This window comes from Falco peregrinus, chromosome 4, assembly GCF_023634155.1.
Source record: "Falco peregrinus isolate bFalPer1 chromosome 4, bFalPer1.pri, whole genome shotgun sequence".
In the NCBI taxonomy this organism is placed as follows: Eukaryota; Metazoa; Chordata; class Aves; order Falconiformes; family Falconidae; genus Falco; species Falco peregrinus.
In genome coordinates this window covers 96091977-96116095 of record NC_073724.1, presented here as the reverse complement: position 1 = coordinate 96116095, position 24119 = coordinate 96091977, and the positions used below count along the sequence as shown (strand labels likewise).

Genomic DNA, 24119 nt, shown 5'->3' with positions numbered 1-24119 from the left:
AAAAGGGTACACAGGAGGTAGAAGTAGAAGCAGGCTAGAAAGGAGGAATTTAGAAACACTGCTTGAACATGTAAGGAATGTTGTCAGGAAGGCCAACACAACTGGAAATGAGACTTGAAAGATATCAAGGGCAACAAGAGCTTCTACCACTTCATTAGTGGTAGAAGGCTGACCAAGGAAAATGTGGCCTGTTGCTGAATGTGATGGATGATTTAGTGTTATATGAGACTGCAGTGCTCAATGCCTTATTTGCCCCAGTCTTCACCAAGGTTTCTCAAGTCTCTATTTTTAGTGAAAGTGTTCAAGGAGGAGAACCACCAGCAGTGGATGAGGATTGAGTCAAGGATTCCTTGAGATAGCTTGTTCTATGCCATACCATACCATACCATGTCCATAATACCTGATGGGGTACATCTCATGGTAGTGAAAGTCCTTGCAAGGCTGATCACTATTACCTCTGAAAGGTCAAGGAACTTGGGCCAGGTCATAGGTAACTGGAGAAAGGTAAATGTTGCACCCATCTTTAAAGTAATCCACTAAAGCCAGAGAACTGTGAGCTGGTTAGTTTTTCTTCCGTACCTTGGAAAACCATGTAACAAGTCCTTTTGGACCACACTTTTGGCTGCATGAAGGAGAACGTAATTGAGAACAGTCAACATGGATTTAAAAAAGCTAGACCACGCGTGACCAACCTGTTTGTCTTCTGTGATAAAACTGGATTTGTGGACACGGGGAGAGCATTGTACATCTTACCTTGACATTGGCAAGGTTTCCACATTGTGTCCCACAATATTCATGTATTGGAGTTAGAACATTACATTCTGAATGGATGGACAACTAAATAGGTAGAAAACTGGCTGCATAATGGGGCTCTGAGGGTTGTGATTAATTGGTTGTACTCTACCTTGATGCCTTTGACAAGTGGAGTACCTCAGGGGTCTATCCTGCCTAAGAGATGGATGTTACAGATCATTATCTATTAGTCTTTCAGAATCCGATTACTATCCTCATCTTCCATTTCCTTCTCCCTTTATGTTTTTACAACACTCACCTCTTTAAAGAGATGACCTTGTTCTTTTATTTAAAATAATTTCCTTGATTACTTAGATAATTTCATTATTTTAAATAGCAGGGGTAGTCAGATCATAACATACATTTGAGGAATCATGAGACTTTATTTCATCTCAGATTTAAAATTGTAAGCTTTGTTTCTGTAATTTCATCTCTGTACCTAAGTGTGCTTTCTGCCTTTGGCCATGAAAATATATACTTTTGCATATCCACCTAACTGGATCTCCAAGCATACTTAAAATTCACAGGAGGCCTTTTTCTTTTAAACCTTATTTTGTGGAGAGGTTTCACTAATTTCCTGGAGAGAGTAGCAGAATGTTTAAATAGACTGGAAATTTGTGTTTGTTTGAATTTAGATGAATTGCTGATTAAATCCTGAAAGGAAGCTAATAAAGACTTACATTCTTTCCATGTTACCTCAACTAGGATTGTTGGGTAACTGCAGCAAATTTTCTTTTGGACATCCTCTGTTGCAGTTTGGCAGTTCTGTTATGTTTGGTTTGTTGTAAATGAGCTCACAGTCATTATTCACTGTCCACAATACTTAAATGTTCAGGCACTGTGTTAAAAGGTGTATCTATGGTGCCGTTTGCCATATTTGATTTATGACATGCATTTACAGTTGGATCCCTAGGTACTCCTTGAAGAACTCATTTAGTAGTTGGGTCCAAGAAGGATGGAGAAAGGATGCTGTTCCTTGTTTCTGTCTTGCCAATGATCTTGATCACAGGAACCTTGAGGTCAAACAGGGAGATCACCTGAATCATCCCAGAATACGAGACATATGGTCTTCAGACATCGTGGATATTATGTAGGCCTACCAGAACAACTTGCAAAGGATTCTAGCCTGATGTGCAAAATCCAGTATGTGTAAATCCAGGCAGAAAATAGCCCTCAATTACAATATATAAATAAGAACAAAGTTGTTTGATTATTCTGTCTTTGACAGATGTAACCGAATTCTGTTGCTGTATTGTCACCCTCACCAAGTGTAACTTTGATTGGAGGAATCCTTTATCATCTGTGAGTGGCTGTTTTATGGAAATTCATCCTAAATGCCATCTTCCATCAGTAGAGGATTCCTGTCATAGATACTTCTGTAAAACTGGGCACTGAATATCTGTATTTCTGCTCCAGCTGAGGTGTAAACTTAAGCTCCCTGTTTGATATGCTTTTCTATAATCTCATATTCTTTACAACAGCTGTCCTTGCCCTACCTCCAGACTAATAATTAGTTTGTGTTAGACAAAGCGTACATTGTTATGGTAACCACTTATGTACTTGTGAGGTCAGTACAGCTGGACTTCCTAGATTTGTTCGAGGTTTTGAGGCATCCTCTCAGCTTCTGGCCTTGCCTGATCCAGTCATATCTCAATGGGGAGGCTGATTCTGAGATGCAGGCCATTCCAGTTGTAACTGCTGGTCTTGGATGTTTACGGGATGGTCACTATTTCAAAGAGACAGATTCCTCTAGATTTAGAAAATTCTTAAGCAAAATAGAAAATCTTTATGAGAAGTAGAATAGATTCTTAGTAGTCAACTGAGCTTCACCAAGTCTGTTATAGCTTCTGTGACATTTCTGAAACATTAATAGTTACCCTCCATGAAGTTTATCTTGCCAATGTGCTTATGTAGTAGCCAAGTAGCTGGTCTTTCATGCTATAGTTGCAAAATTTTCTCTAGTAAATTCTTCATTATTGGCTTTTTGCTAGAAATCAGACCCCTGTGTTAGCCATTGCCTTCTAATGGTTGTAGGAATTTACTTTCAAAGTATTTGTAGCAGTACTGCATCTTGTAGAACTTCAAACTCTTCAAGTTACACCAGTCTATGAATCCTATTATAGATACCAAGTGCAACAATAGGTTTCATTTCTTGTGAATGCCATTAAGAGTAATAATTGTCAAAACAACTGTGTTTGGTGAAAAAGTGGCATGTTTCCAGGCTGCTTCTTGGAAAAATTAAGCTATGGGCATCTGATGAAAGTAAGTCAGAGAAACATCTGTTTCCCTGAACATGTGAGTTGGCAGAACTTCAGGAATGAGTAGAGGAAGCAAGACCTTAGCTAAATTATAACAAATGTTCATTTTGTAATCTGTTTTGAAAATTGCTGCTTGGGAATGATCTGCTTTTTTAGTTTATCTCAAATGAAAGACTGGGCAACATAAGCACAATTGTTTTATCTAGCAGTGTAACAGCTACAAGCCCTTTTTCTCTCTTGAGATTTCTACTAGGAAGAATGGACTGCAGGACAACAAAGTTAGTTCAGAACAGCTAGTGAGATACAAGTTTTCATCCTTCAATTCTGATCATTGTACAAATAGCACTGTTTTTCACAACCTGTCCTAATCCATGTTGCAAACATTTTATACTTTTTATGTGTTTCCAAGACAGTTTGGGTATAGTCTTATCACCATCTCTATTTCCCAAAACTGTAAAAAAAATTCTCCCAGGCTCTGGCTGTTTCCTTGAGTGACTTCTTGGAATGTGGAACTCCACAATCCAGCCTTTTTAAACCCCAATATCTGAAAAACAGGGGCATCTGATTGATTACATGTACTTTTTCACAACTTCCTTTAACCTGTAAGTACCCTGGACTTCTAAAGTTCAGCTGGGGAAGGAAACAGCAGCACACTTGCTTCAATTCTAGTAGGAGTTTCAGTGGTGCAACTGAATAAATGGTCACACAGGATACAGCCAAATGTTATTCTAGGTAAATTTTTTTGTTGTGGTTTTGGTTTTTGGGTGGGTTTTTTTGGCAAATCCTGAATTACTGGAGAACGGTACAAAAAGTACAGCAAGCCTGTGGTGACACTTTTCAACTCCTTAACCCTCTGAGAGGACTACTTGTGTAGAGATTAAGTATGACCAAAAGGCCTGACTCATCACTGTCTCAACATCCATCTACTAGGTCTTTTGAGGGTGGTGCTTGCTAAGGCGGGCTGAGAATTTACAAGGGTGGGTGAGAACAGTGAGTATAATTCAATCACAACAAATGTTCAGTTGTCAGTGATAAGGAGAACTCACTAAAGGTCATGTTTTATTTTCGAAGGAGAATAAAAGTGGTACTGCTATAAAATTTCAGATCTTCCCTTTGACTAACAAGTATACATGTATTTTGTGCCTCAAGCTCCTTCTTACTTTGATTGGTCACTCCAGTACAGGATGATGGTTTGGGAAAGGTGCAGAGGATAGACTTTTCCCCAAAAAAGGAGTGCTCTGTAAAAATCTGTGGGTGGGAAACATAGCTAGGCAGATGACTGAAATACCAATCGGAATATATTGGGTGGGTTTCAAATTTGCATTAATACAGATATTATACAATGCAATATGTTACCTAAATATTTTACAAATTATAGTATATGGAGTTCATGTTCCTGAGAATATATGCTAGACACTGTTGGTTCGTCTTTTGGAAAGGTCTGAGGAAGTAAAAGACCGATCTATTGCTGAAATTTTATTGTGCAAAATCATAGAACATAGGGCTAAGAAAAAGGAAAACAAAATTCTAGAATTGCATCAAAAAAAGGTATTTCCATTGAAATAAGTCAGTATTAATGTTACTATGTAAATAGTAAGTAGAACTTGTCTAGAATACTGCTGACAGTTTTGGTTATGCACTTGCAGAGAAGGTAAAATCAGTGTATGAAATTAGTAAAAGCCCAAAAGGCAATCTCTGTTACTAACTGTTTTGCCATACAAGAAAAGTCAGAGAGCTGATTTACTTGCCCTAGTAAAATAGGGATAGATGTAATATCAGAAGGTCAACAGAAGGAAGAATTGTGAGAACCTAGGGGCAACATTTGCATAAAATGAAACAGTAAAGACTGCTGAAGAATATTGGATTAGAAAGGAATAGGGTTTTAACCTTTAGAGGACCTTCCAAAGCTGTGCTGGAGGCAAGCACTCAATTACGTTTTCATAAACTGAAGACACATTTCATGAGTTAGATTTCATGAAAAAGCTGTTCATAAACTAAAGAGAGTTTATGAAAGAGTTTGTATGATGTAGCTGCATGTTGCAGTGGAGTGAATTTGCTGACCTAGAGGTCCTTGGGTTTTTCTCTTATTTACAGTATGTGAAGGGAAACTTTTTTAATGTATTGGCAGCCTTTGAAACTACGAAGTGTGAGATTTTTCCTGGTTTAGGATCCTTTCTGAATCCTTCCTGTTATTTTTTATATGAGAATCCAAAAGATAGTTGTAAGCACTTTTTCTTATGCCAGAAATGTCTGAGGTTTCTTGAATTTTTTTTTTTTTTAAAAAAAAATCTTATGCCATGCATGTGATTGAGTTAGTAAGGATTTAGGTAAATTGCTAAGTGTTCAAAGGATGATGCATGTTCATCAGGTGTAACCCAGTTAGGACAGTATGCTGAGTTGTGCTGTGTCTATATGAATTTGACATTCAGTCAGAGTTAGCTGGCTGTGATGTAATCCAGATATAATAGTAATAACACTTTTGCAGTCCCTTCCTTAGTAGAAATATAGTTTGAGAATACAGGATAACTTCACATTAGAAGTAAAAATCAGTACCAAAAATTTTTTAAGTAGTGTTTTATATTTCAAGAAGTAACAAGTTTCCTTTAACAACTTCAAGCAAGCACATAAGTTTCCTTGCAAAAACCTCTCTAAGGCATTGCTTCACTGACCTTGTGGTAGCTGCCTTTCCTTTCAAAGCTAAGTCAACACATTTAACTGTTTTAACATATTATGGTTCTGTTTTTTGACCTACATTCTTGCACTTATAAATCAAAACATCCAGGCCAAGGCTTCTTTTGGAGGCATGCACAATTTCTAAATGATGGCCTAGATTTTAATCCTTCTTGTTTTGAAGAAGTCTGTCTTTCTGGCAAGTGATTTTAAGGCTAGCATAATTCTTAATGGTCTTCCAGATGCAAAAACATAGTTTACCTAGTCTTTGAAGCTGTATCTTAGGTGCATACAAGCACCTAAGGTAAGTGAATCACAATATGTACCTTAGTAGCACACATTGATACAATATTATCTATTGATTATATACTTTTGATAGGCCTTGGCTTTACCTTTGTCATAATCCCAATGTGCTGACCACATACAAACAGGTTTTTATCTTTTTCTTGAAGAAATCGCAGTGATAAATATATGAGAGTGTATGAAACAACTGGCTAGATACAGTTGAAATAATATTGAGATATCCCATAGATAAAATTTTTGACAGCAAACAAAAAGAGGGCAGATATGTCTGTAGTTTTAAACAAAACCAAATAGGCTGGACTGGCCTATGTTCATACTGCTTAAGGTTAGCACCTGTTAGAATGGAGTGTCTTCATTCATCTTGCACAGCATTTAGTCCAGCTCTTCCCTGAAGCCTGTATGGTTCCTTTTTCACCTGAAGATATCATTACTACGTTGTTTAGTTCAGATTGTTTGGAATAACATAAGGGCTGCCCACTAGACTGATGTGTGCTGGGGTGTGGTGTGAAAACACCTGCAGAACTTTCTTGGGTAGCACTGGAAAGAATTTAAGCTGATTTGGTTTCATCCATGTGTCTTTAGTAAGCTGTCTTTTGGACCATGCCTATACATTTTCTGGATGGAAGTGAGCCAAAAAATGAGTGGGGGCCAGGCTTATGATTTGAGTGCTGTAGGCAGTCAGGGCCCAGTGCTCAGTCATGTTCTCTGGTCACCTGTTATTTGTCATCTCCTTGAGTTTGGAGCCTGAAGACCTGTGGCATTTCAAGGTTACCTGAAATCTGGCTTAGTTTGCCTGATGTGCTGTCCAAAAGCTGTAGCAACTCCAGTGTTGTTCCCAAATGCATCAGGTCTTTCAGTCTCTGTAGCAGAAAGGTCATTTAGAGGGGTAGGAGATACCACTGTGGTCACCAGCAGTTTCAGCCAGCTAATTTGATTCATCTGCTGGATGTCTATAAAAGTTTTCATTTTCTGTAAAACAGTCAGAGACTAGTGTCAACAGATTTTTATTTTATTTTATTTTATTTTTCTATCTTTTCGCTGAGTATTGGCAAGAGATTTGTTTATAACTTGCGGAAATTAGCTTTCTCTGGGAATCCATTTGAAGTCCCTTGTAGGTGTTTTATTGCATAAATGGTCATAGAGAATGTGAACACTTTTTACTACAGATAAATACACATAAAATGAAGATGGTATGTATTTATCATTGTTCATGAACAAAGGCAGCTTACATTGTTTTTTGAGGTATAAAAACTATGTCCAGATGTCCCAAATAATAAACCCAGTGGACTGAGGTTAGTCTCGATCTTTTCTCACCAAATTCTTGGTGGCAGGGAGTCTCTAAGAAACCTATCAATATCACCTAAAGCCATTTGGAACTAGAAATCCTGCCTGGACCACAGCTGACTCGAAGATACTGAACTTGCATTGTGCTCTATTTAGTCAATATTTTATTCATTCAGGAAGGGATGTACAGCTAGCAGACACTTGAAATCTTGTGTGTTCATTTTTGAAATCCTAGCTAGTTGCTTCCAAGTTGTTAATATAATATGGAAAAGTTTGGGAAGACCTGTGATGCAAAATTTCATTGGAGAGGTTAAACACTCACTTCAAGTATTTTCTCATTTTAGAGAAGCTTGTTAAAGTCATGAATGCTCACTCCTAATCCATATCTGAGGGCAGTTCTACACTTAGCTCTTAACAACAAACATTTGAACACTTAACAGTAGTAAAATAAGAAAGTATATATTCCAGCAAGGTAGATTAAAAAATAAAGCCAAATTTTGAGGACTACAACGGAGGCAACTTCAGTCTTTCAGCTTAGAGTTTGCCAAAAAGCTTTTGCTTTCAAGGATAGCAAAGGGTTAGATATAATAAAAAAGCTTATTAAAAGCATGAATATTCACTGTGAAACCTTGACCTGAGCTTGTTTGTCTTTACCTCTAAACAGAGGCCCCAACATTTATGTCTTCCCATGCCACACACCCATATTAAACATTAACTCAGGGTAAGTGATATCCATCCTTCACAAATGGGGCAACATGCCAAAGGCAAGAATAGAGTTCAAATCTTTCCATCTTTAGGTGTAAGGTCTAGTAATCGTGGTTTTAATTTCTAATAATCATGACTTTCATTTGAGGTGTTTCTAAGCACTAGACACCAATTTTATGATGGAATTTGCTAGAAATTTCACATTCTTAATGTCAGAATCTCTGAAATTGTGTATCCCTGATGCTGCAAGAAAGAAAATCCCAGACCGTGTGCCAATTTGACACAAAGAGAAACAGTTCTTCCTGATCCTAAACAGACCTGTCAGATCTCTGCATCCTGAAAGATATTTCCTCCCTGCTGATAAGAAGAGCAAAGTAATTTTTAATAAAACAGGCAAACTTAGATATGGACTGTAGGGACAAGAAAGCAAGCAGTTGCTTCCATTCTTCCTGCCCAATAAGATATTATTAAGAGCATTATTAACAACACAGTGCTGTTTATGCTGCAATTTTATTATGCATCTCATGGTATTTGGTGGTCTTTAAAAGAGTCTTAATGTAAGGTGTCTGATTGACATCCTCGGACTCAGTCCAATCTTAAATCAATTTTTTCCTTCTTTTTAAGTAAAATTTGTCTAGTTCTGACACCATGAAAACTTGGAAACATGTTGCACTTTTTTCACTCCAGTGTTTGAAAAACATACACAAGAGATGTATAATATTTTGCAGTTTTAATAGAAATTTAAACCTTCCATAATCTCATGCTTTTTTTAAGACTTTGAAATTTGAATATTTATATTTAGTGATATCATGATATCAATAAGAGCTTAAGCAGTTGTCTGAATATTTTTTTATGATAGTACAGGATTCATATTGAGTCTGCTGATAAAAACACACTCAAAATACAATACTTCCATAAATAACTTTTCCCTTCAATAATAAATAGCAAGCCTTTTCCATATAACATGATTTATTTGTGCTTTCACAAATGCAGATAACTTTGGATACAATTAAATTTTTCATGTCAGCTGATTTGGCATTTGCATTACAGTCGTTTCATGAATTTTAATTTTTTTCCATTCTAAGTAAAACTACTGAAATAGCTTATTTGAAGTATATCAAATACAAAGGTTTATTTTTTTTTTATTATTTTAGATTATTATGTCATGCAATGAAAGACCATATAGTGCGTGTTGCAAATGAAGCAGAATTTATTTTGAACCGACAAAGGGCTGAAGACGTCCACAAGCATGCTGAGTTTGAGGTAAGCCTGAGAGTTGGTGCATTTCTGTTTCTCTGTTTTCACTCAGTTGTCACCTAGACTTTAACCCCATACAATAAAGATATTTTTTTTCTTCCAAGAAAGAAATTTACATTGGAGGCATTTTAAAACCAGTTTTTAAAAGCTTTGGTAAATGTCAAACACAAGGAATGGGTTTAATTTCTCATCTCACTGAAATTCATGAAAACATTTACAGCTTGAAGAAATCCCTTAATCAGAATGTCTAAACTGTTATGGCAGACCCTTAAGTTCACGAAGAATTTTTCTGATTTATTGCAAATAGTAATGCAATTCACATTAGTAATGATTTTTGTTGGATTTTACCAACACTGTATATGAGTTCAGTAAGAAAGAAAAGCAATTAAAACACTTAAGGCTCTTCACAAAACGTAAGAAATAGAAATGTTTTGTTAAACAGAATTAGTATTTTAAGATAATTTTGTTAGAACATTTTGCATTTTGAAGCGCATGAGAACATTTACTTCCTATAATTTATATATTGAAATATGATATTGCATCTTTCTTGCCAGTTAGACATCATTAACTATTAACAGTAAGATTGTGTTTAAAATGTCTATTCTTCTTACATACTGGAAGAAGTAACAGAGCAGCTGACTCTTTAATGTCTATAATTCTTCTTCCTAAAAGCAGTCAACATTCAGTTACTTCTTCATCAATAAGTGTTGCAGTATACTATTTAAATTACGTTGCTTGAAAATGAAACAAATATGCAAAAAAGCTATTTTTAAAGTGTGTTTAGTTTAACAAGTTTTTTGTTATTTCTTCAGTATTATTTTTGTTCATATTTAAAACAAGGTCATACAAAAGTGGTGGAGTTGAAATTTCATTTTTTATATAAATTTATCAAATATGGTTTTGCACTTTTATGGCGCTTTATACAATGTTACAGCATTACTGGTTTTTATTATTTACAAACCTACCTGTCTTTACATACATTTGTGTATATGGAATTATGTATGCACAAAGATACATTTCCACATATTATAATGTGCAAGTGACCTAACATTAGGATTAAGAGAGACTGACTTAATATTGATGATAATAAATAGCTGTATCAATTTATTCATCTGTCAGAAAATGTCAACAAGCACCTGGTGGCTAGAAATAGGATCCAGTAATCTTAGTTTTGATGAGGTTTTTATCTCCTTGAAACAGCTCTCTCAAATGTGCACTTTGATGTACTAGTTCCTGTGCTCCTTGACCTAGCTGAAAAGTGTGAGACACAGCTATCTGTTGTCATTTTGAATACACATAACCTTTACTTCATTTTGTCAGAGCAGACAGCAGACACTTGTCATATGGGATTGCAACAACTTTATTACCAAGCATATACTGGATATTTTGAACTTAGATAAAATCACATTTACAATTAAGTGTTTGTCAGACTGAAGTTTCATATTGCCTCAACAATAAATAACATTTGATATTTATCAAAGCATCATCCAGTAACCTAAGATGACAACAGAAGATTGAGTTATCTGCTCTTTGAAGAATACATTGAGGTATAAGATCTGTCAGAATTCTAGACAAAATGAAAATATTCAATTAACTTCCAGCTTCTGTTAGCAAATAGGATTTAGAATATTAACTAAATTCCCTAAAGGAATAGCCTTAAGTCAGTCTTATTGTCTGGTAAAGAATCCAACACATTTTTCATATATGAAAATTTTCATTATATTTGTCACATGAAAAACTTCAGCTACACATTTTAGATGAGTAAGATAAACTCGGCAAGTCATAAAAGAAAATTATGAAATGTACCCTGTGTTAAACATGAAACTCATATGTACTTAAATAAGGTGATGGTTAAAGTCTGAAAGAATGTTTTATATATTGTCTTTAATAATGGTAGCTATATAACTGAACATTTTATTATTCATCCTACTTGAAAGTAGTAGGGACAAAGAGATTTCTGGTAGTTTTCTGTTGCATAATTATAAATCTGTCATTTTGTTTTAATAAGCTGTATTGGTGTATGTTCTGGGGTTTAGTACATGTTAATCATTGCTCTCAGCCAGAGAAGTGAGTGGCTATTTTATTTTTACCTTTTAAACTTTAATTGAATCATTATGGGTGAAATGTTTTGCCCCAAGCTGCACCAAGTTACTGTGTCTCCTGCATAGCGGGGAGGCCATGGTCCAGCATCTACGTTTTATCCTGTGACTCCAGTTGCAGTCAGGGCCAGGGAAATTCCTCCCAGAGTGGGTGCTTCACAGTTAACTTTCATTTTGTTAACCTTGGTAATTGTTCAGGAAGAAAAATGAAAATTTAATTTTACTGTCCAATGAGCTGGTGAAATATTAACCTCATTACTAAGGCACATCATTGTACTAATTGGTGCTTCCCTGTACAAGAAGATAAATTGAAAAATGAATTAACCCTTTATGAATTAGTGTAAAGATTGCTCTTTTCCAGATAGATTACTTGAAATAATGGCTGTAACACAGTGGAAAGACCACTGTTAAAATCTTACTGAATGCCAATGTGATCTGTACTAAAAAGGTAGTGTGCAGAAAGATGAAGAATAAACTACAGTTTAGTATGAGGTTAACTTAATTTTCATTGCTCTTTTCAATACTCAAAAATGGGATTCTATTCAGCACTGTGCTACAGCACTGAGTGTTGGTTAAATGTTCTAAAATGATGCACAATAACTGTGCATGCAAAAATGTCTCTCAAAAGGTGATTTCAAAATTAACTGTTTTGAGAATAATCTAGCCTTTGTAATTTATACCTAGAAAATGATCCTATTATGGATTTATTTTAATTAGCATGGCTACATTTGCTTTGTTTAGACATTTTGAAAGGATCTCTACTAGGAGGCGAAATTGAATTTGAACATAACATGATTTTGAGAAAAGAAATGGAAAAATTACGTTGTGCTTATTATACATAAAGGAAGGATTTATCAAAACTTTTAGTTTTACGCTATAGAGTTTTGACAGTTTTAGAAACAAATTTGCATGAAGGTCAATAACCATGGTGGTTTTTTCAGAAAGAATTCTCTCTTAAAGGAAACATGATGAGAACATTAGACATTTTTCAGTTTAAAAGATGAGCAATTTTTTTAACCATCGGGGTTTTTTAAAAGTGGTAGTATGTTATGAAATTTTTTCATGTTATGATATGAAATAGAAAATATACTCCTTTTGTATTTAAAGGAATTTCTCTTTAGTATCCATAATAATACAATTACCAAATGGCTCTTAAATTTTAGGGTTTATTGCAATTTAAAAATCAAAACCACTGTACATAATTTTTTCATATATATTATGCTATATATTTATACCTGTATTTCATACCTAAGAACACATGAAACTTTTACAACTTTTAAAGTTTAAATGAAAAGACCAACTTTTAAAGCATATCTATGGTCATAAATATATGCACGGAGATGTGTAGCTAAATGTTTTTAATTGCAATTCCTTAATTGCAATTTAATTGCAATTGCCTTTGCTCTTGATATTTCAATTTTAAGTGTTCTCAGTGCTTTTTCATGGATAATATATAGTAGTAGAACTGTTTCAGTCTAATGGTGTGTCCTATTCCTCTCAAAAGTATTATAATGAATTCTTGTCATATTTGAAGAATTTTAGTAAATAATCATTTTAAGGCAATTCTAAATAGCCTATCTTTTATGAAGTGGATATACTTTCATTCCTAGTCACAGTGTGCTCAGTATGCTGCTGACAGAAGAGAGGAGGAGAAGATGTGTGATCATCTCATCAGTGCTGCCAAGCATCGAGATCACGTTACAGCCAATCAGCTGAAACAGAAGATACTCAACATCCTAACAAATAAGCATGGTGCCTGGGGAGCTGTTTCTCACAGGTAAGATGCAGTCGTTAAATGCATGGGTTTTAAGGGTTTCTTCCAAAGTTTAAGAGAAGTGGTCATTGTACAACTGAAATATGAACATATTAAGAGCTAGTGTTGCTAAAAATATGTTTTCTCTGTTAGTCCTTTCTTCAACTGGTTCTCAAAGAGTCTTCTTTGCTAAAGATTTACAGATCAAACTTCCTTTGAAAACATAATATTTTACCATGTTTTAAATCAATTGGAACAGGTATTTGTTGATTATAATGCAGTTTTACTGTTCGTATATCAGTAGCTTTTGAGGCTCCTACCAGTATTAGAATCTGAGTGAAGTGTTGTGAATGAGGTATTGAGAGAAGTCAAGATTTCCATGTAGACGTCAGCAGAGGAAGCCTGAAATAAAGGAGAGAGAGTCAAAATGATTTGCCTAGCTTTATAGGGTAAGTCAGTGTTAGAATAACCAGCAGAATCACGTCACTTGAGTTGCTGCCTAATGCTTTCTTCTGTTTATAGCTTTTTCTGTGCAAGTAATGAACAGGTAAGATCCACTGGTAAATCTTAATTCTCCTACAACAAAACAGTAGTCAGTGCCAGCCATGTACAGTCAGGCTATGTATGCTTAAATCAAATTTTACTTAATTATACCATGTGTAAAGCTGAACATAACCTAAGTGCAGCTCAAGTCTGCAGGTACTCCTGTTGAAAAAATAATTTAAAAAATAAAAAAAGATCCAAAATATATAATTCTACTGTATGTGACTGTTACTGTAGTATTTGAGGGTTTAATTGGGGCTGTATTGAGTCTAGCTTTAGAGTTCGTTCTATTCAACATATTTATTAAATTAAATTAATTCAATTTATTAATAATAAATTAAACATTTTCATATATGCTGCCAAAAACCAGAGCCTTGCTCTTCTGAATCATAAAAATAGCCAGTGGCTAAGGTGCTGACCCTCATGTGGAAGGTTTGAGCTGAAATTGCTCCTTTCCTTCTTTCAGAGCAAGGTCTTGAACCTGGGTCTGTCATGTGAGTGCCCTGTCTGCAAAGCTAGAGACTGCCAAGTCTGTCTCTTTGTGCATTCTAGCCAGAAATACTTGATTATTTATTCAGAGTGGAACAGCTCAAAGAAGACAAATGAAGGAAGTTCTGCTTCCAAATATCCAAATTTTTACAGCTTGATTTTTCTACTTAAATCCTGTTTAAGTCTGCTCTGAATCAGAGCAGAACACAAAGTTCCCTTTTAGCTCTGAAAAACTTCTTCAGTGAAAATCTAGTTGAGACTGCTAGATTAATATAAAAACTTTTCTATAGATGAATATTTTCTTTCAAAAAATCTATTTGGATTTAACTTGAATATATAGGTAGGTTTTTAGCCTATTAGAAAGGTGTCCAAGCAATACATTTGACACATCACATCAGTAATATTTAATAAATACCACATATACTGTTCATTCCTTTTGCATTTCTGTCTAGTTGATTCTTGCAGATATTTTTCAAGTTCATCATCCTTATATCTTCCAAAGAAATCACTGTTTCCTCAGTGACGATAGAGATGGTTTGCTTTCTTAAGGTGCTAGAAAGTGTGGAAATTCAGTCTTATAGAAACTCAGTAGTCTTAACATCAGAAGCATTCTGGCGGAAATTAAAAAAAAATCACAAAAGAGATTGTGGTATGGTTAATTCATAACAGCTTTAGTCAATAATGGGTGCTTATGTTTATCTCTAGTTAAAGCTTAAAGCTGTGTACCTGGAGACGACCCTGATGAAAACAAGGGCAATTTTCAGTCCTTTTAACATCTTTTAATTTTTTTAATAATGTTGCTCAAATTTGTGAGTGGCTGCAGACACTTTGCAGGCTTAAGCCAGATCCTGGTCACTAATTTCTTCAGGAGACCATCTCATCTTTGGGCCAGATAACTTTCCTCTCCTGGATTGTTGATGGCATCCTAAATGGCAACAGACCACTGCTGCAGCTTTTTTTGCTCGTCAGTCCATGATAGTTTTTGATGGGCCATGAAGCAGCTTGACACCTGTGACAAACCTATCAAATTTCTTACATCAAGCAAAAGGAACTCTTATTTTATTCCTGTCATGCCACTTCCCCGGTGTCTCTACTTCTCAATTACTTGCAATGTTGCTTTCCCATTTTGGCACTTGTGGTGTTAGGTGCAGCTGTTGCCCTGATTGTATTTTAGCTGCAGGCTGCTGTTTAACCTGAGAAGGGGAGCATGGTGACAGCAGCACAAGGTCTCCAAGTGGGGCTCCCCATTTGCAGGAGCTGATCAGGAAGCAAATAGCCTTGCACTGCAGGTCTTACCATGTGTGCCGTGGCAGCTGTGTGATCCACCACCCAAGTGTACCTTCTGTCATGAGACCTAGCGGACTGTGAATGGAAAGGCCTAGGATGGCAGCAAGTAGGGGAGATGCCCAGTGGGAGAACCTTGGAGCCTTGTTAAGGACCGAGGTCACTGGTTCTGAGTGGGCAGGTTTAAAAGGCTTCAAGTGCAGAACATAGAGAGGGGTCTCATTAAACTGCTTAGGCACAGAAGGCAGAAACTGTTGTTAATTAGGTAGTTCCTGCAATATTTTTTCTATGATGGAAATTGAGATGGGTTCTAAAGTTGTACATAACTGGTCTTGGCCAGCAGGAGACACAACAAGCCTCCAGTCTCAGTTTTTAATTGCTGACACACAGTTACAGCATTAGCAGTCTCTTTATAAACCGATGCTTCTCTGTGCCCGGGAGATACAGTCTGACTGGAATACAGTTACTTACAAAAAAAACCACCAGGCTGACACTCCAGACCTCTAGACCTCTGTAGTGACTCCACCACTTCTGTCAGGGAGAGCGTTCCCAGTTCCGAAGGCACACTGCTGGTCTCCTGCCTACATCGGGAGATGGAGACCGTTTATTGAAATTACAGAGACCATTCCCAGGCCCAGAAAGGGCAGGGGAAGAAATAGGCAACCACTCCCACATGATAAATACTTGGGCAATAGCAATACCTTTTGACGTCCAAAATGGTAAGATAGGTAAGAAACTATTTGGAGGGGGCGGTGACTGCGATTCTTAAAAGCTTCAGTTCTCTATCACATAAACGATCTGCAGCTACTGATTTACTGATAATTGCAGCATCTAATACATATATATGTGGGGTTTATTATCTCTTTTCAAGGTAAAGAACAATTTCTAAATTTTTCAAATAGATGCTCATGTTATAAAATACTAAGGGCTCATTTTGTGAAATGTGACCCAGCTGCAGAGAAAATTTTTCCTTGTGTTTGTGGCTCAACGCAATGGTTTGTAAGCTTCCCCAGCTTTTGTGTCTGCGTGTACTGTTTTTGCAGAAACCAGCAACCAGCTTTTACTGTGTTTAAACTGTAGGTGCCACATAGTTTACTCTTTGTTCATTAAGAAACAGAGACTATTAAGAAACATAAAAACTTAGCACTGGGAGGAAAAACAAAAGGTCTGATGAATTGAATTCTATAGTATTTGTGAATTATGAATTTTAAACATATCATAAAAGTCTCAAAATGATTGAAGAAACAAGAATGAAGTTGAATGGTGTAAGTCAAGAAAAAAACAAAACTTTCAATTCTAAGTTAGATTATAGTTACATAGAGATAGTTGAATTTAAAATAACATAAAATCATAGGTGACTTGCATTTCAATTACCTTCTTAATTAGCCATTAATTTATGAAGGAGAAATTAATTACATGCTAGTGTTCCACCACTTGAATAGATGCCTACAAACACAGTAACATTGTACAACCTCTCCCTGTCCATACATTAATCAGTACAGTTTGCGTTGGTCTGAGAACCTGTTAACTCTTTCATCTCCTTTCTAAAAATGGTAAATAACGGTTTTGAAAAAAACTTGATTTTGTATATTGTTTATCAGTGTTAACTTCTTTCCCCCTTCACAAATATTTTCTCTTCACCTCTTGAAGTGAAGACTAAAGTTCTTTTGCTCAATTTCTTGCAGGTGTGAGCATCAGCTCCTCTAAAACACAAGGAAATTATTGAATTATCTTATTTTCTCCTTCATATCTCAGACAAAGAATAATAGATTTCAAAATAAATCTCATTAGTTTGTTACAAAACCTGTTTGTGCCCTTATACCAAACTAATTATGTTTTCCTCATTTTGGCACTTTTAGGCGTCTTCATAATAGCTTACCCTAAACATACTGGTTTTCTCTTCTTTAATTTCAGCGTTCTACCAAAATTAGAATTCTACAGGTTTTTCCCATTCAGATGAGAAACTGTTGAGTTGGTTATTTCTTTGATGCATTGCCACTTATTCAGAGTGAATATGCAACATCCTATTTCCTTGAACTCAGGAAGAATCAAACAGGGTGTTTCATAGCTTAGCGTTCAAAGCTTCTTTAAGTCAGCACTTACCCTTAGCTTTTTTCAGGGTTATAGTCTTCATGTCACAACATATGCTTCCTTCTGTCTTCTCTGTCAGTTTCATATGGTGCTTCTCTTCCTCCCCATCTGCTTCTCTCCCCATACAGATCTTTCTTAAAAAAAAAAGTTTCGTGAAACCTGTCTGTACACACAGTTCAAATTCTTTCTCAGCTATATGCATGTTGTGTTTGGGGCCATAATCTGTTACCATGTTTATTTGGAGTATTCTCCTATTTCAGCTTCTTGTTTTAATCAGACATCTCAATTTTTCTAAAACTGTTGTTCAAGAATATTGTATATATAGCTCTACCTTACAGTTTCTATAGGTTTAGAGCAATCTAGGGCAATACAAAGGGCTCTGAATTCCAGTTTGTGTTCTAAATCTAGATATGAAATACTTGTCATAGATATTTTCACATTATCAGTTTTGAAATACACAAGAGGATTACTATAATGAGAAAAATGACATTTAAAAATGTGCCTTGCTTCTCTTGCTTTCCATGATTTGATGAAGGAGGTTCCACCTACATTAAAGCAGCTTTACCAAATAGCAAGTATACAAGGGCTTTTTCTGTAAATCCATCTTTGGTTAAACTAGACACCCATAACAAATTAATCATTCATGGTGGAGGGCAGAGCTGTCAAACTCATTCTGTGGTGAAGACCAAATTCGTCTGAGGAGACAGGCTGGAAATAAAAAGTTTTTTGCCAGACAGCTAGTTTTGCCTCTCGCTACAGCATGTGCTTCTGCAAAGACTGGGTTGTGCTGGGGGCCAGTGGGGGGGGTGAGTGCGGAAAGAGAACTCCCCCGTTCTGAGCCTATGGGGCTTGGCAGTTAAATAAGTTGATTCTGGGACAGTGCTGCTTCTAAACCAAGTGTTTCCAGTTTACAGCAGGGAAGACCAGAACACAGGAATTTAGTAAGAAGGAGTTTCCTTTACAGCCAGCCTTTGGCATGCTCTGACTCCATCTTTATACTAGCTGCTGTCTTGGGGAGTTCAGAGAGATACAGCCTATCCTGTCCCCCACTGCAGATCTGTTTCATCTGGTTTAGCTATTCATGCATTTCTGGCTCATTTTAACTGCTAGACATAAATTACAAAGGGAGCTTTAGCACAGTGGAAAAGGTGGAGGACCAGATCCTGCCTACTGGATCCCAAAGTGTGTTTGACATGCCCGTTGTCGGAGGGCCTGTTAAGATTCTGCATTCTTCCACATATTCTGGAAGAAGTTCTTATGAATTTTCTGTGTTTTTGGAATTGGTGGAATCTATTCTTCTTTGCAGAATAGATCCTTGATCTGATGGAACTGCATATTTTTCAGCTCATTCATTAGTTATCCCGCTTGCAAGTTCCAAATACTTAGTTCTGAGATCATTTCATCACAAAAAAAAAAAATTAAGAAAATACTTTTCTGTCTTCTGTTGTTTTTACCTAACTGCACTACTTGAGATACTTTGAGATCAGCAAATGTGTCAGCATTATTCACTTTTTAGGTCCAGTATTACTCATCCTTCTGGAGCAAGATTTAAACATAAATTTGAGACTGTTTTTCTAATCTGATCACTCTTTTGTAGTATTTGAGTATTTCAATCTCCTTAGATTTCTTACTATGCTTTCAGCATTGTGCTGCTCCTGCTGCTCTGCATGCATGATATTACACCCCCTACCCACTGCGCACCCTGTTCCTTTCAGCCTCCCTAGTTGCTTACCGCTGCGATGGAAGGCGGAGACTATCTGAAGGAGCTTTTGCCAATGGTGCTGTGGCATTTGACAAGCACAATGGAAAAAGGGGGATAGAAGCATTGTGTCCTTTTCTAATTATAGGAAGTTAGATGTAGAATGTTATTTGAAGCATAGAGATACCCACCAAGAAAGGAGTATTGTATAACCGGAGATGGGCTGTATGAGTGAGTGCACAGTTTGCTTACGTGAGATTTATTCTGTTCTGTGTGAGGTTACTCAATTGTTTCGAACTGTTGTGCTGTTCACTATGAATTATTTTTTTTCCAGAGCTGGAAGAAACCTCCAAAGAAAAGATTTTCTTTGGAAAGAGGTAGTGTTTTCCAATGTTGGGAAAAGCATGGAAAGACTTGTTTATCTGTAGAAAGTACAGTACCTTGTATTTCATATTAAAGAAGGAAGGCTTCTGCATTTTTTTCACATTATTAGTTTTGCAGTAAGAGAATTATTTCTTCTTCTTTACTCTGTTTTTTCAACCTCTTTTCAATATGTTCTCTATTTCTGCCTAAAATTTGTTTTTCCCCTTTTGCTTCATAGCAAACACAAAGAGGAAAGTTTTGCCAATGTTGTTTTTCTTTAAGCTTTAGAAACAACAGATCTTTAGATGTCAGTAGAGTATTTAACTGAATCAGCAATCAGAATACAATTCCAAATTGCATACAGTCAACTTACTATCAATATCTTTATTGTAGGAGTAACAAGAATGTTTGAAGTATACATTTAAGAGAAAGGCCAGCCTTAATGGAGAGGGACTTCTGCTACTTCTTAAGTCTAGCCATGGAGCTGGCACGCGCATATGCATCCAGCCATTCATCTTCCAGGACACCAACCACAAGAACAGCTGTAATGGTTCAGACCAGAGGTCCATCTAGTAACCTATCTTCAGCTGTAAGTGAATGCTTAAGAAACAGAAAGAGAGGACAAGTAGACATGATAAGTCCATCTAATACTCAGACTCTTTGAATTTTCAACTCAGGATTTCCTGAGGACTCTTAATTTCAGTCACTCTTGATTTTGAAGTTTCCACATCTCAGTAGGGCTTCAAAGCCCATCTGCCTTTCTTCATATTTTCCTCCTAGTTCCTGCAGAGGAAACAGCCTCTACAGTGGATATCAGCAGGCTGCACTAACTGTTGCTGGTATTAGACAATGTTTCTAGGACCTGTGCTCCTTCTTTCCTTGCCTCCAATTTAGATAGAAGTAGAAACTCAGTAGAAAACATGAGGGAAGAATTTCTCATGATTCTCACTTTTTCTCCCGTGTCTATTTAGTAATACCTGTGCCATATAGTAGTGGATTTCCCATCTTCTTTATACGAATAGCAAAGAATAAAAAGGAGCAAAAGCCATAGAGAAGAAGAAGATGCTGTAGTTCAGTGTTTCTAAGAAGGCCTTTTTTCCTCACGAATGAAAATTACAGTAAGCTGTTGTAGCATGATTACACTCCAGGATTCTTTCTCATGTGATGCTTCATGTAGATTACAGAGGATGAATGCAAAGCCATAGAAAGTGGTTTTCTCCAAGAGAAACATCTATAGTGTTTTGACAGACTTCTTAGACATTTTTGTTGGAAACATCAGAAATACGAAGTTTAACCAGAAGTGAAAACCCAGTGGAGCCATTTTTATTCCCCTCCTCTCAAAACTTTAATGTGCTTTGGACATTTTTATTGGAAATATATTCATGTCCAACCATTTGTTTATAAAATAATTCGAGGTTTTCAGAGTAGGGTCTGGAAAGGAACTGGAGATAAAATCATCCTCAGGCACTGGGGCAGGTATAGTCTAGAACATCCCTATCACATGCTTTGCATGCCCTTTTCATGGAGGGAGGGAGTAGAAATCTGCAAACACCTTAGAAAACCTGTTCTATGTCTTTGATAGCTTTATAGTTGAATTTGCATGTGCATTATAGGATCATTTTCTTTGCTACAAATTAAATTAAGTATACCTGGTTTTATACCTAGCCCTTCTCAAAGTCTTTGGAAGCTGATACTGTCCTTTCAGGCTGTTGACTTCCAGACTAGACAAACACAAATTTTTCAGTCTTTCTTTGCTGATTATCTTATTAAACATTAATTTTATTTTATGAATTATAAAATTAATATTAAATATTAAATTACCTATATCTTGTATAATGCTGCTGTCTTGCCTTAGATTCCTTGCAGTTTGCTTACATCTTCCTTAGAATGAGGTACTGCGATCTGGGCACCTGATGGCAGGTGAGCCCTCAACAATGCACAACTCAATTCGTTTCACACTATAGCTTCACTGATGCTAAATCCTAACATCTAAAATAAACATCCTAAAATAAGATTGTAGGCTCAGTCAGTACTTGCAGGAACCACTTTGCAGGCTGTCAGTCCCTTCTACTAGTTGGAAATCACTTCCTGCTTTGTATCTGTACTTCTAATTGTTTTTTAGACTGTTGTCTCTCTCTGTTGTCTTATATATTTTAGACTTTTAAAAATAATTTTGCATTATTACTCTCCTGTGCTATGCTTACAATTCTCACAGCTTGTTGTCACCTCAAGTTTTACTGTGGATTTTCTCTGATTCTTCATCAAAGTTGGTAATTAAAAGTTCAATACAGCAGAATTTACAAAACAATCCACACAGTCTCCCACTTGAAAAAATTCCTACTCTGGTCATGAACCTTTGATACTCATAAAAAAAAAATATCCAAGTATTAACCATTCATGGATTCCTTTATTGTTAGATATTTCTCTTAGTCTATGTGAACAGTAAGTACTCTTGTGTTATAAAATCACTCTGATTATGCTGTAGAAGAATAATAAATAAGTAAATAAATAATAAATAAATAAAATGGCAAAGGTGTAAAGGAAATTGTTCATAATAAAGCTACATTACTATTTTTAGATTAATTACTGATTGATAAATCCTTCTAGGATCCTTACATGTGTCAAAGGTAAACATTAGTTTAATGTTTAAAAACATTTAGTGGGTGTTTTCCCCCTTTTAAGACCACATAGCATTATTTTCCAGTAATCTGGAATCACACTTCACGAATTTTCAGAGAACTGCTAAGCAAGTGGTCAGGAATTGCCGTCTGCTTTTTTCTTCTTCTTTTTCTTGTTACATTTCCTTTTTGATTATGTGAGTTTATTAAAGAGATCTTGATTACAACCATAGCAGTGTTTTAGTATATTTTATCTTCCTTCCACATAGAATTATTTGGCATTGTATGTGTAATTTCAGTTTTAGAAATTGTGGCAAGTTTATTGTAATGGGGGATTATCCACCAATTTCCTGAAATTTTCTAAGTTTGGAGGATTTAAACTTGGTTGTTCTGTAGCTTTAACATCTTTCCTTGGAAATAGGAACTCCATTTCAGTGATTATTTTCATTCTAAATGTAATTCCTCTTAGGTATTCTGAAAAAAACTTGACCTAGTGAGAATGAAATCACATCTAAAATACCTTACAAAACTTAAGCTACTTTTCAACCTAGCATACACATGTGTACAAAACATCCATCTTTTTATAACTTTTTTTTTTTAAGATCTGTTGTTTTAATAAATGAGTCCCTTACCACCAAATTTTGCGTTTTTTTCATTTAGTTGTTTAAAAAGACTAAATATCTCATGTGTCCATCCTCTTTCAGAGGTGGTGGTAGAGATTTTTCTGTTCTATCTCAAAGTGCAGTACTACCTTTTTTTCCCTTTTAACATTGCCTAGACTTTTAATAAATATGTTTCATGCCTGTTTCTGAACTTTGGAGGAAGTAAATATTATGTGCTAAACAAAAAGTATTTCTTTCTTGTTTTTCACAGGAACAAACACTATTTTGTCTTGGCAAGCTTCTGTGATACCATCCTAAGTTTTATCTTCTGGATACTAAGACTTCTTAGTTCCTGTATTTCCCATTTTCCTTATTGCCATGTGTAATCAGCCAAGATATGTAATAGACTGATCCGTTTTTAATGTCTCCTCAGTTGTTTGGGGTTTTTTCCTCCCCCTCTTCCCCCCGGGGGGAAAACAAAATCAACCTTCAACATGAGCTTTTTTCCCATTTTTGCTTCTCTGTGGTACAACATCATCCTCCTTCAAACTACCTCAGAGCTTTCCTAAGTCAATGCATCAATCATACAGGTCATCTGATGCTAAAAAGAAAATCTTATCTCTGTGTAGCATGTTTTTATGTCAGCTGATAGTCCCATGTTTGAGGAAATCAAAGCTCTCCTCGCAGCAGTACCTGTTCTGTCCTTATCATGGCAGCCTTCATCTATCCGTACCTTCACCATCAAGCAGGAAGACGGTGCTTGTGCCTATTTCATTTTATCTCCTCTCACTCTGTCTGCAGTAATTTCTAATCTGCTTGGAGCCATACCGTGCAGTATTACTACAGGGGAGTCACAGGCAAGCATGGGTGCAACTCCTGCTCCCAAGTGCTGCATAGGTCCTGTTTGCAGGTGTACAGCAGGAGCATGCTTTGTTGGGCACAGAGGCCAGCAACCAGAGCCTTGCCCCTTCCATCTTACCTTAAGATAGCTTAGCAGGAGAGTTCCTTGGGTTTGGTGTTTCTGTATGCGCTTTGTTAGCACAGTCTGCATGCTCACAGGTACCAAACTGTGAAGGTCATCTTTAGACAATTCACTTTTCTGATTTCTGGAAAATATTCTCAGCGGACATTTCTCTGTCAATTTATCACTTCTGGGTTTGGATTTTGGTTTTGTTTGTTTGATTGATTGATTTTGTGGGTTTTTTTAAGAGTGAACAAATAAGTTTGCACAGGTTTATTTTTGGCTGAATCGGGAACAGCGTGTCTGTCAGATTTCACAGGACTTGGAGGTTGCTGTACTCACTTGTAC

General features: G+C 36.2%; 1 protein-coding gene across 3 annotated transcripts in view; it reads left to right on the top strand.

The window, feature by feature from the left end:
• NBEA (neurobeachin) overlaps positions 1-24119 on the top strand; it is a 509659-nt gene that overhangs the window by 265341 nt on the left and 220199 nt on the right. For all 3 annotated transcript variants that reach the window (XM_027792046.2, XM_055802616.1, XM_005241160.4), the window contains exons 37-38: positions 9167-9275; positions 12979-13145. In XM_027792046.2, the coding sequence (XP_027647847.2) occupies positions 9167-9275; positions 12979-13145 (276 nt within the window). The remainder of the gene's footprint in view (positions 1-9166; positions 9276-12978; positions 13146-24119) is intronic.